The sequence below is a fragment of the Tinamus guttatus genome, unplaced genomic scaffold (assembly GCF_059628265.1).
Source record: "Tinamus guttatus ecotype Peru unplaced genomic scaffold, ASM5962826v1 Tinamus_guttatus_pri_ptg000563l, whole genome shotgun sequence".
Lineage (NCBI taxonomy): Eukaryota > Metazoa > Chordata > Aves > Tinamiformes > Tinamidae > Tinamus > Tinamus guttatus.
The window spans coordinates 1,744,618-1,756,146 of record NW_028289097.1 but is presented as its reverse complement, the minus strand read 5'-3'; the positions used below and the strand labels follow the sequence as shown (position 1 = coordinate 1,756,146).

The 11,529-nt window shown below is 49.3% G+C and overlaps 1 protein-coding gene across 1 annotated transcript; it reads left to right on the top strand.

Moving 5' to 3' along the window:
• Window positions 1-513: 513 nt before the first annotated feature.
• On the top strand, window positions 514-10,982 carry LEMD2 (LEM domain nuclear envelope protein 2). Its single transcript, XM_088534430.1, has 9 exons — window positions 514-1,861; window positions 3,159-3,199; window positions 3,872-3,947; window positions 5,205-5,281; window positions 5,938-6,017; window positions 8,312-8,457; window positions 9,491-9,592; window positions 9,676-9,778; window positions 10,707-10,982. The coding sequence occupies exons 1-9, from the start codon at window positions 550-552 to the stop codon at window positions 10,855-10,857; spliced, it is 2,088 nt and encodes a 695-aa protein (XP_088390556.1). The 5' UTR covers window positions 514-549; the 3' UTR covers window positions 10,858-10,982.
• The last annotated feature ends 547 nt before the right edge of the window (window positions 10,983-11,529 follow it).

The window sequence follows — 11,529 nt, the reverse complement described above, 5'->3', positions numbered from 1 at the left end:
AGACAGGAGGGAGAAGGAGAGTGTGTGTCACCAGGTGGCCTGGGAAAGCCACTCTTTTCTCCTCACAAATGTCCCCATATGTGTCAAGAACGGGCACGGCCTGGTGCACGCGAGGGTGAGAGGCGGGCGCCCTCCTCACTTGCTCCAGCCCCGTGCTCCAAGGCAAGGCAGGGCGCGGCACTGGCTACTCCCAGAGGCTGAGGCTGCTTTTGCCACCTCCATTTCTCCCTTATCCTTCATCTTTTCTCCCCTGCAGCTGCTTCCAGGCACATTCCCTTTGGGCGGATGGGAGCAGCGTGAGCAATGACCTCCCCAACATGGCGGAACCAGCGGAGCCGCCCTCACAAGATGTCGGGAAGAAGCCTTTTCTCGACCTTCCCAACATGGCGGCCGCACCCGCCCCGCCCCACGCACCTGACCATATAAGCCCCGCGTTCGCCCTTCCCAACATGGCTGCCCTAGGGGGGCCGCTAGCCCCTCCCAAGATGGCGGCCGCGCTCCCCCGGTCGCAGGGCGCTTCCGGTCGGGCCTGTGGTGCGGGCCGCGGCCATGGCGGAGCTGACGGACGCGGAGCTGCGGCGGGAGCTGCTGGCGCTCGGCTACCGCGCGGGGCCCATCACGGACACCACGCGCGGGGTCTACGCTAAGAAGCTCCACTCCCTGCGCTCCGAGGCGGCAGCAGCGCAGCGCGGCGGCCGCGGCGCCCCGACGAGCCCGGGCCGCTCCCCCGGCAGGCCGCAGCAGGCCTCGCCGCGCCCCGGCTTCGGCGGCGACAGCGACGACGATGACGACGAGGAGGAGGAGGAGGAGGAAGGCGGCCCCGCAGCGGGGCGGCCGCCCACGTCTCGCTGGGGGGCGGCCGGCGGCGCGTTGGGCTCGCCATCCCGCCGGGGCCGGGCCGCGACGCTCGACGCCTTCGGGGGCTCCTCGCCGCACTGGGGCTCGGAGCGGGCTGGCAGCCTCGGCGGGGCCTCCCCGGACGGGGTCAGGGTGCCGAGCGCCGGGTCGCGCTGGGACACGTCCGCGGAGAGGAGCGGCGGCCTCAGCGCGGGATCCTGGCCGTCGCGGGACACGTTGGGGGGCTCCCCGCCGCGCTGGGGCCTGTCCGCGGAGAGGAGCGAGGGGCTGAGCTCGCGGCCGCCGCTCGACGGCCTCGGCGGCTCCCCGGCGCGCTGGGACGGGGCCGCAGAGTGGGGCGGCGGGCTCAGGGCCGGTCTGGGGGGCCCCTCGGATGGGCTCGGTGGGCTGAGCTCACTCTGGGGCTCGTCCCCAAGCAGGAGCAGGGAGCTGGGCGGCAGCGCCGCCGCCACCGAGGGCAGCGCCCGGCTGCTCTCCAGAAGCCCCTGGGGAGGCAGCGCCGGCAGCCTGGGCTCCCGCGACCCGTGGGAGGCCCCGGGGGAAAGGAGGGGATTCTCCTCCGCCGGCTCGTGGAGGCGTGAAGGCGACTTGGCCCCTGGCTCCCACTGGGCCAGCTCGGCCGCGCTCGGGGGCTTTGGTCACCAGCCCCGTTTTGGGAGAGGGGAAGGAGAGCTGCCCTACAGCGACCGCAGGGAGGCGGAAAGGGAGCTGAAACCCGGCGCCCTGGGAGGGGGCTTGACGCGGAGGTTCCCGTGGAGGACGGCGGGCGATGCGGATGCGGCATCGGGGTCCCGCTGGGGGTCGGCAGGACAGGGAATAACGCCCCGGCCTCCGCTGTGGCGGTCGGCGCCCAAGCCGCGGCTGGAGGGAAAGGGCAGAGGCCTCGAGTTCTACCTCTCGCGGTTCCTCTCCCTGGCCAGCTTCGTGCTGCTCACGATCTTCCTGGGCATCCTCGTGGTGAAGATGATTGGATCGGGCTGGCTTGACAGGACAGAGGAGAGCTGTACGTGTGCCGCTTTAATTCCACTTTTAAGCTGTGTTCTCACCTTCCTTGTCTGCTTTTGCCTCTCTCCCTTCCATCTCCGTCAGATTTATCATTCTTTATCGTTGCTGTAACTTGACATCTCTGCTCCTATCCCCATTTCCCTCTCCCCTTGCCCATGGGAAACCTTGTTGCTTGTGGAAGGAAAGTCAGGTGTGTTCATTTTCTAATGAATTTGGCCTCCAGTTCTTCAAAACCACGGGTTTTATGGAGAGTGAAATGCCCACTAGGCTAAGGATTGCCCGTTGTGTAAGCTAGCACCCACGTAATTGCCCTTTATGTTTTTGTGTCAGCCTCTGGAAGGCAGAGCCGTTTGCTGTCCCTTCTCCTGGCCCCATCTGCGAGCACCGTGTTGGGACTGGTACCCTTGTATTGCCACGTGCGGTTCAAAAGGAAACGAAATGGGACTTTCCCATCGCCCTGTGTTTAGGACAGACCTTCCCAGCTGGAGCAAACAGAAATACTGTCACTTTATGTCTTGGAGCTGAAAGAAGAGGTTTGGGGAAGGTTTGGAAGGTGTGAGTCTCGATAAACTCACTACACAGTGTCGTGCTTGGGCATTTGCACAGTCTAAGTAGGATATTTCTTATTTTCTCACAGCCAAAACAAACCCAGCCAGTATCACTGCTGTGCATTTCTGGTGCACCTGTTAAAACTTACTAGGTATTTCGAAGCCAAAGTTACTTTGAAGCAAGAAATCTTGCAGTCCAGTTGTAAATTTTTAAATTCTCTGGTAATTAAGATTAGTAGAAAGTGCTGTATCATAGATCTGTGGGTGGCAGATATCTAACACTTGGCAGGAGGAATCGCTATTAAATGCGAGGCAATAAAGTGCCAAACCAACAGCTCTTTTGGCTGAAATAGATCCTCTGCTTTTGCCTTGAGTAGATTTAAATCTCCTTTATCACGGTGATAAATCAAGTGGCCGTGGCCTGCAAAAATGACCCTGCTGGACTGTGAGAGATCCATGCAGGACCCACGCGCGAGAGCAGAGCTGCAGAAACGTGTGGACCACAGTGGTCCCTCGGTTTCCTCGTGTGCACCCTGGTACAGAGCACACTCTATTTGTTTGGTTTTCAGCACTGCTGTCAAAGCAGTGCTTTGACTGCACGATTTGCATAGCAAGGTGCTGTGCAGTGAGATTAACAACAGCAGAACTGGGCTCCAAAGTAGAACCTTCTTAAGCGCATAATTACTTTCTTGATCAAAGCCCTTGTTTTGCAGTCAACTAACTCTTCTTTCTCCTTCTTTTTCATAGTTAATCTCTTGCCTGTGGATTGTGACAAAAAAACAGATGATGTAAGCGTACATTTATTTATCTTACAATACTGTAGATAGGGAAATCTCTCAGAAGAGTAATTATGCTAGGTGGCTTCCACCGGTATCAGCATCACTGTAAAATTATTAGTTCTATCATTTTTTGGAAAAAGTTCTGATTTGCTGAGTTGGAATTAATAAACCAGATTAAGTAAGACTGTGTTTCAGGCTTTGGAAAATCCATTTCTGTAATAGGTGTAGCATAACTGATGCTGGTTTGCAAAAGAGGCTATACCTGCATTCAGCCTTAACCGCAATCTTTAGTACAACTAATTCCTTGAACTCCATTATAATGTTGTACAGTCCCGATTTGATTTTCCAGTGCATTATTAGGAAAACTTTGGGTGCAGTTCTGGTTAGATTTTTGTTTTTTTCTGGAGTCAGTGCAGCCTGTGCGCGGGCACCCGCTCCTGCAGCTGCTGGAGGTGCAGCCCTGGGTTGGGTGGCATGTGGGAGCTGGTGGCACTTTGGCAGGCTGTGCTAGCCAGCTTTTGACTCAGAAACTGCAGATCTTTGCAACAAAAGCGTTTCCTTTGAATTGAAGTGATGCATAACTGACTAAAACCCTACTGCTACTCTATTTTCCTATTTTTGGCCAGTCTGAGCAGTGTTGCTGCTGGTCTATTGATGTTTTTACCTGTTTCTGTCTTTCAGTTCTGTCAAGCTCAACAGAAGGAGATTATAATGAACATGCTGCATGAGTTGTATAACTACTTGTCAATACAAGCCGGTAAGTTCCAATTGTCATTATAAAGCACTTAAAAGCATTCAGCAAACTGCCTGTCCCAGCTGTCTGGACATTTATAACCTTACTTTGAAGAGAGGAGTTCATGGAACAGTGAGTTTCTCTTGAAGAGCTCTAGGAAAGTCAAGTAATAGGAAAATAAAAAAAAAAAAAAAGATGAGTTTATTTTTAATCTGAATAGTGCTTGGCTAATGCACTGATACCACTGTGTTCTCCTGGAGTGGTCCTTATTTGCTCTTCATATATTGGGAATTGGAGGTACAAATATTCAGCTTTATGGTCCTACCTGCATCTTGAAACCGTCTTCAAGACAACTTGGAGTCCGTGAGCGTTAACTGATGTACTCTTACAAATGGAGTTGGAATGACTTCAGCAATTGCTGTCTCTGCTAAAACGTGGTCGCTGCTTACACGAGTGCCTCTCTCCTTGTCATTGCTAGGCGTAGCAGGCTGGCTTAGCTCAGGAGCTAGCTGAACTCTTGCCATTTTCTACTACATATCTGGAAATCCAATCTATAACTAGTATTTCGTGATGGAATGGGCTGTTAGAAGTTCAGTGGGTATATTTTTATTTTTTGGTAACCTACATGGTAACGTTAATCATTAAAAATGCTTACGTTCCATATTCTAGAAGATTTCAGATATTAAGAAGGCTGGGTCTTCTAGGCACTGGAATTTTACTGAATTTCTAAACCTTTTCAAATCAAGACTTCAGCACCTGTGAAATTTCCATCAGTTTTACATAGTCTCTTAACACATTTGTTTAGTCATCTTTGCGAAACAAGATTTAGAAGCCTGAGTTTCTGACTGGTGCCTGGGTAGAAGATAGAGCTGGGAAATAGGCTGCTCTGTAGCATTTTTGAATGCTGAACCTTAACTCCAGCATTACTGTCTTTGATGCCTGATGGAAGTTACATCTGCAGGCCGTTAAGTCAGAGAGGTAGTTATGTCCTTGGTCGGGGAAGAAATATTTCCTCTCCCGCTCCCCCGGATCGCACGTCGAGTGGCTGGCGCACTGAGGCGTGAGGCTTGATTGCCTTTATCCAACCTATATACAGTGCTTGAGCATTTTATTAATAGTCAAAAGATTATCTGCCTACAATATAAATCTCACCTTGTAGTTGTTTTGCCCAGAGCTGGAGCTCATTTTAAAGGATAGCATTTCCAGACGGTTAAGTGTATTTCTGAACTGTTAGAGGGCTTTTTTCTAAAACAATTTTTATCTGTTTGACTTTCTTACCAGGTAATTTTGAGTGTGGAAATCCTGAGAATCTAAAAAGCAAATGCATTTGGATTAGTGAGGCAAGGGATCACGTGATGGTGAGTAGGCTTTGAACACCTATTGTTATAGCATAGTGCTCAGCCTCTTATAAGGCAATAAATAATAGATACTGAAGCAATTCACCATCTGTTTTACTTCCTCATCCTGTTTTGATTTTTTTTCTCCCCCATATCTCTTGCTTCCCCTTTGGGCAGTTCTGTTCTCAGCAGTTCTTTTGAAAATAATCTTCTCCTACATCTCTGATTCAGCCCCTATAAATCTAACTTAATGGTTTGTTGTTTCACTGTAGTCATCAGTCTTCTGAAACCAGAAATTTCCCTGGTTTGAGGGCTGGGCAGAAGAAAGATTTTTCCATACTTCAAAGTGTCAGAAGACAGACTGCTTTGATCTAACATTCCATTTCTTTCATGGTAAACTGTCAGTAAGATTATGTTGTATTTAGTGGTTAGTCTTAGCAATCCAGGGACAGTGTTATTTTACAGCATGCTTCATGCATCATCTACCATAGTCATAAGATTTTGGTCCAGACCGACCTCCAGATTTAGTTTCTCCTTCTTCCACTTTGCAGGATTATGATAAGAGTTAACCTAGGGACTGACTACATAAAATGAATTCTCCCACTAATGTAATGAAATAATGTTATTGCTGTATTTTAAATGAATGAAGAACTAATCCTGTGGATTTTTCCATGCAGAATGTAACTGCTAGTTCACATAAGAAGTTTGAGGCTGCCCTGGAATGGATACTGAAGAGTAGCAAGGATTTAGGAATAAGGTAAGTGAAAGCCCGCTGTGCCTGTTGTGCCAGTTGTGCTCATCTGTGTTTGTTGGGGTGATGTAATTTGTCATCCTGTGTGTGCTCGAAAAACTATGATACCTCCCTTAATAGATTTCCTAAGATAATCTGGGGTAGCTTTGTCAGTACTGGCTGGGCAAACTTGCAAATAGAAAATAAGGTACTGCAGCAAAAATTGGCAACTGAGGGCATTCCTGAGGGCATGTGTCCCAACATTTGCCCTAGGGGACATTGTGTTCACAGAAGGACTGTCTTTCAGATGAAGCATCAATCTGAAGTCCTGGCTGCTTGTGACTGACAACTGTTGTGTCGTGTTTACGGCAAGGTTTAGCACTGCTAGTCCTGGTGTCCTGCCCATGATCAGGATCTGTATTTTAAACCTTCACACCTACCCAAACGCTTCTCTCTAGATATCTTTTCTACTCAGTACTGCTGTTGACCAAAGAACCCAACTCTACACTGCACTGAACCATAGTCTAAGGAGTTGGATTTGATGGATAGTATTCTGGGATCCTTTGGGACCAATCTCTGTGAGGAATAGAGGGAAATAGTCGTTGCATTATATCTTTTCTGTACTATCAGTTGTTTTTCTGACAGAAAATAGAATACATATTAAAATGAATGGAAAGACTCCCACTGACTATAGGGTGTTGGGCAGTCACAGGAAGGGCTTTTCTTGGCTACTAGTCACTTCGGCCCACAAGAAATGACAGCAATAATAGCTTCATCAAGTGTATAGTATAACATTGAGGTCACTGCTTAATGAAAGGCTTATCCAGAGTCTGCAGACTCTGGATATCTCCTTTTGGGAAGCGCGTGCTGCCTCCACTCTGTGTTAACAAAATCAAGCATTTGTTTGCATTCTAACATTGCTAATTGTCTCTGATTAAATGACTTGTAACAACAGTAATGCTAGGCTTTGTGGTATAGCTTTCAATAATTCCTAGTGCTTTATTTTCCCTTAATGTCTGTAGCAGTTACTGTGATTCAATGGTCAGAGAGTGTCTACTGCTTTGGCTCTTGGTGTGTGGTAAATTCCCAGGACAGGGCGCTGTTTCCTTGGTGGCAAGCTTGGATTTGTGGGTGGGTTGAGATTCAGAGTTTTCAAATGCATATTTTTTCTGCAAGAGCACTGTTGAAGTCGAGAGGCGTGTGACAAAACATAATGCCTTCTTTATTTTCATAATTAGCAATTCTGCCAGCTTTTTGCCAAATGGTTCCGCTTCCAAGGTGCTTGTGTGTCGTGCAGAACGCGTGTTGAGCATGCAGGTGGCATTTGAGCAAACAGCACATGAGATTATTTTCCTAGGTGCTAGTCGGAGAGGCAGAACAGAAATGAGCTCTGCACTGGGTGATTCTGTTGCACGTTTTAAACATCTTCCTGGAATCTGGATTGTAAATAAGACAAGGAGGTGGGAAACAATCGGGTGTCTCTCTGGTTACTGTAGAATGCAGTAACCAAATGCAGGCTGCCAGCAGTTAGATCCCATACTAGCAAACTGAAACAGTGTCTTTGTCTAACAGTCTATTCATTGCAACCCAGAAGGAATTAGCAGTTTTTTAAAAAAATCCCTTTTAGCCCAATTCCTCCGAATCCAATGGGGCTTGGCTTGGATTACTGATGCCTGTTGGCTTAGGGTATTTAATAAGGAAACCACATCCGTGTGGATGTGCATAAAGCAGCGAGCTCGAAGCGTGTCGGCTGGCGCAGCAGGTGTGTGCAAGCGATTCTGCAGGAGGAGCTGCATCAATTTTGCCACAAATGCTTGCCCAGGGTGTGTCTGTGTCTGTTTGCTGCTGCAGATACAGCTGATGTGTTTTCCCTTCTCTGGCTAAACTGTTTGTGCTCATCCACACTGAGGAAAACAGTGCAACCTCCACGGACGTGTGCAGTCTCCCTCAACTGCTCTCTGCAATTGTTGAGTGACTCAGTAAACATTTCCATTTCTGTATGCTGGGAGGTGGGAATCCAATTTAAAGTTTAATCTTCTGCACACTGAGCGGTGCTGCCAGAGAGTCTGCAGAGGGAGACTTCAGTTTACCAGTGGGTGTTCCAGCCCTGATGCCTTTTCTAAAGCCATATCCATTCCTTGCTAAGCAGTTGGTTCCAAAATATTCTGGAAAGAGGAGCTGCAAGGATGTAGTGTATTTCCTATGCAGCGTACTGAACAAGTTACTGCCTCTGCAGCCTCTTTGCTTTCCCTCTCTTGATTAAAGTCTGCAGTTGAAGTGCCTGTGTCTTTTACTGAAGAATTTCTGCCTTTTCCCACCAGGCTGAGAGGCAGGGACCCTTCGGAGGCGGTGGAGGCGGTGCAGGACGTGGTGTGTCTGGAGTCAGCCCACCCGCAGATGGGGCTGGGCTGCCGGTTCCGCCGCGCCGTGGTCACTGCCATCATGAACCTTTTCTTGTTCTTCTGGGGTAAGTCCTTAGTGTTAGCAACCAGCCTCTGCCCTCTCCAGTGCAGATGAACACGCATACATGCACATTCTCCCAACCATATGAAATTATTAGTAGAGGTGAAATAAATCTGCTGGTGAGTTAATTTCTAATTAACCTTTGCTCTGGTAGCAGAGAAAGACCTGTAGACCCACTCTTGTGCTATGAGTGCTTAACACTTATTTTAAATCAGCAAGTTGATTAGCCTTCTGAGTATTCCTCAAGCACCCACTAGTGTGGTCTGCAAAATGAGTATTTTAGCCTGCCTAGGAGATTTGGTTTCTCTTTTTTTCTTTTTTTCTTGCACTAAGCTACTAAGTCTTCTGGTCTCTTTGGTAATGACCTGGAGCTTTTCAGTGTTATGGACTGTACTGCAAAAGTCTGTCATGCCCCAGTTGAGACAGAGGCCTTGCTGAGATAGGTGGTAATGAGAGATGAGTGTTGCCTGGAAGAGTTTATAATCCAGCCAGGCGAGGTGGGAGGGGAAGGAGACAGTTGTTTTTATTGCAGAGGCCGAGTTATTAGTGTTAACTGATGTCGTAATTGGGACCTTTGTCAAGGCCGAATTCTGGGCTGGAGCCCTGGACTTTATTTCCTTATGAAGTACCTATTTTCAGAGCAGCAGAGCTTGACAGTTTTCCTAAGTGGTTATTGTGGGGGAGGCCTCTAGCAAAGAGGTGGCTCTGGGATTTAGAGAATTAGAGCCTTGTGGTTGTCCTGAGGTTTCTGGCGAGGAGGGGAAAAAGCCCATGATGAGGCCCTTTCCACACACACACGTGCTCTTCTGCTGCAGACACTATCAGTGCTGAGGCTTTTGTGGGGAGCAGCCACCACGAGGAGTCTCAAGTGAATTGTTTCAGATTCACTCCTGTTTTGGATTCAGTCCCAAGCAGGCCCTGGGTGTCAGGGAGTGGAAGCTGCCTCAGAAAGGAGGCAGTGTCAGATACAAAACAGGTTAGCATCCAGCAGGAGAATATGTGGCAGTACTTGATGTTTGTTTTCATTCTTCCCTTAGGTCTGCTGACTCTTTGGGGGATCCTCATCTTCTTTAAGTATCGCTGGCGGAAGATGGCAGAAGAGGAACAAGCCATGTACGAGATGGTGAAGAAGATCATAGGTAGCCCGCGGTCACTCTAAGCCGAGCAGCACGTTCTCCTGTCTGCCCTGCTGAGGTGTCTCACTGTGCTTCTGCCCCCACAGCCGTTGTCCAGGACCACTATAAGGAATGGGAGCGGAATATGGAGCGTTACCCCTACGTGGGCATCCTGCACGTGCGGGACGGCCTCATCCCTCCGCAGAGCAGGTGAGCCGAGCGCCGTTTTGCAGGAGGGCTCTTGCCATGATGTGACTCGGCCCAGAGCCGCAGTCGGTGGGTGACAGAGCATGTGCGGGCCACGGATGGGAAGCTGGAGAGCAAGAAGAATCTGTCTGGCCTTTCAGTTTATAAAGGATTCTGACATAACTCAGGCTGTGTCTTAACCTGCTGCAGATGAATGTGACAGCGCTGGCGCTGGTCCCTCGTGCAGGCGCGCAGGTGTATTGTCATTGCTGTGTCACACAGTAATTGCATTTTGCTTTGCCTGGGCATGGAGTTACCTTGCTTTCCCTCCATCTGATCCGAGCTGGATGCTGTCCTCTTTCTCAGCTGTCCTACCGTGTTCTCCAGGCAGCTGCTGTGCTTTTCACAATGAACCTTTCCATGAGTGGAATAGGGGATCGCAAGGCTCTTCTGAAGTGGCTGTGTGTTGTCTGCCTGGAAAATTACCAGTTTGAATTGGGCAGCTTTGAAAAGGAGATGCAGCGAGATGGCTGTTCCTGTGCTTTTTCTGGAAGGAAGTGCGTTCCAAATAGTTGCTCCACAGCTGATGGAGCAGGGGGTAGGAGCCTGGTTCTTGATGCTTCTGTACCATCTGCCTCATCTTTGCGGACTCATTTCTTGCATTTGGAGCAATTTGCAGTTTGTGAACTGGATCTCTTCCCAACATGAATCAGATTGAAATTGAGGTCAGACGCCAATCTCTGCCAGAGGGTCTCTCACCTTTGCCACTAGCAGAACTTGTGTTTTCATGTCCTGGTCTGAAACCAGCTCCAAGCCAGAATTTTGCTTTAATCTCTCTTGTCTGCACAGGGAGCAGGAAGAGGAGAGCAGTAGCTTGGTCGCCATCCACAATTGCGTAAGATGGAAGGCACAATGGGGATGTGATTGTATTTTTTGTTGTTGTTTCTTCTAGGAAAAAAATGAAGCGGGTCTGGGACAGAGCTGTGGACTTTCTGGCTTCGAATGAGTCGAGGATCCAGACCGAGTCCCACAGGGTAGCAGGAGAGGATATGCTGGTGTGGAGATGGACTCAACCTTCTTACCTCTCGGACTCAGAACACTAAAGAGGAGCAGAGGCCGAGCTGTTGATGTGGAGCTTTGCAGAGGGACACCTTTCTGGCGGTGGGAAAGAACAGGTCAAGATCCTCATCTCCTTGGGCTGGGGATTGGTCACATATTTGCTCTTCTCTCAGAAAATCTACATACACACAAACACACACACACAAAAATATCAGAGCAATAATCTTGTCTGGTAAGGAAGAATGGCCTTGAGCTGATGGGAAGCTCAAATTGTACCAAAGTCAGCGTTCCAGCAGGTATCTATCTGGCTTCCCCAGGCAAGCAAACAGAGAGCAACTTTCTGTAAAGCAAAAAGATGCCTAAAATACCCAATAGCGAGGGGCTCGGGGCCTTCTGACAAAGGTTGTCTCTTAAAATTTGACCTCAGTTCTGCAAAGGCCAACCGGTGGCAAAGTCCATCAGAGAATGTTTTTGTAAAAGACTGACATTTCGCATGGAAGCTTTTGGGTGGCAGCTAAGATGCATTTTAGCAGCGCAAAGACCGTGCCAAAAGCGCTTAATGGATTCCGAACGAGGAAAATGTTTGTCTGCTTCCTCCCCTAATCCGAACGAGGAAAATGTTTGCTTCCTCCCCTAAAAATGGAGGGAGGAAAAAATTGGGGAAGGTGTTTGCAGAGGAGGGGCAGTGTGATGTGCCTTGGGTGGCTGGGCTGGCT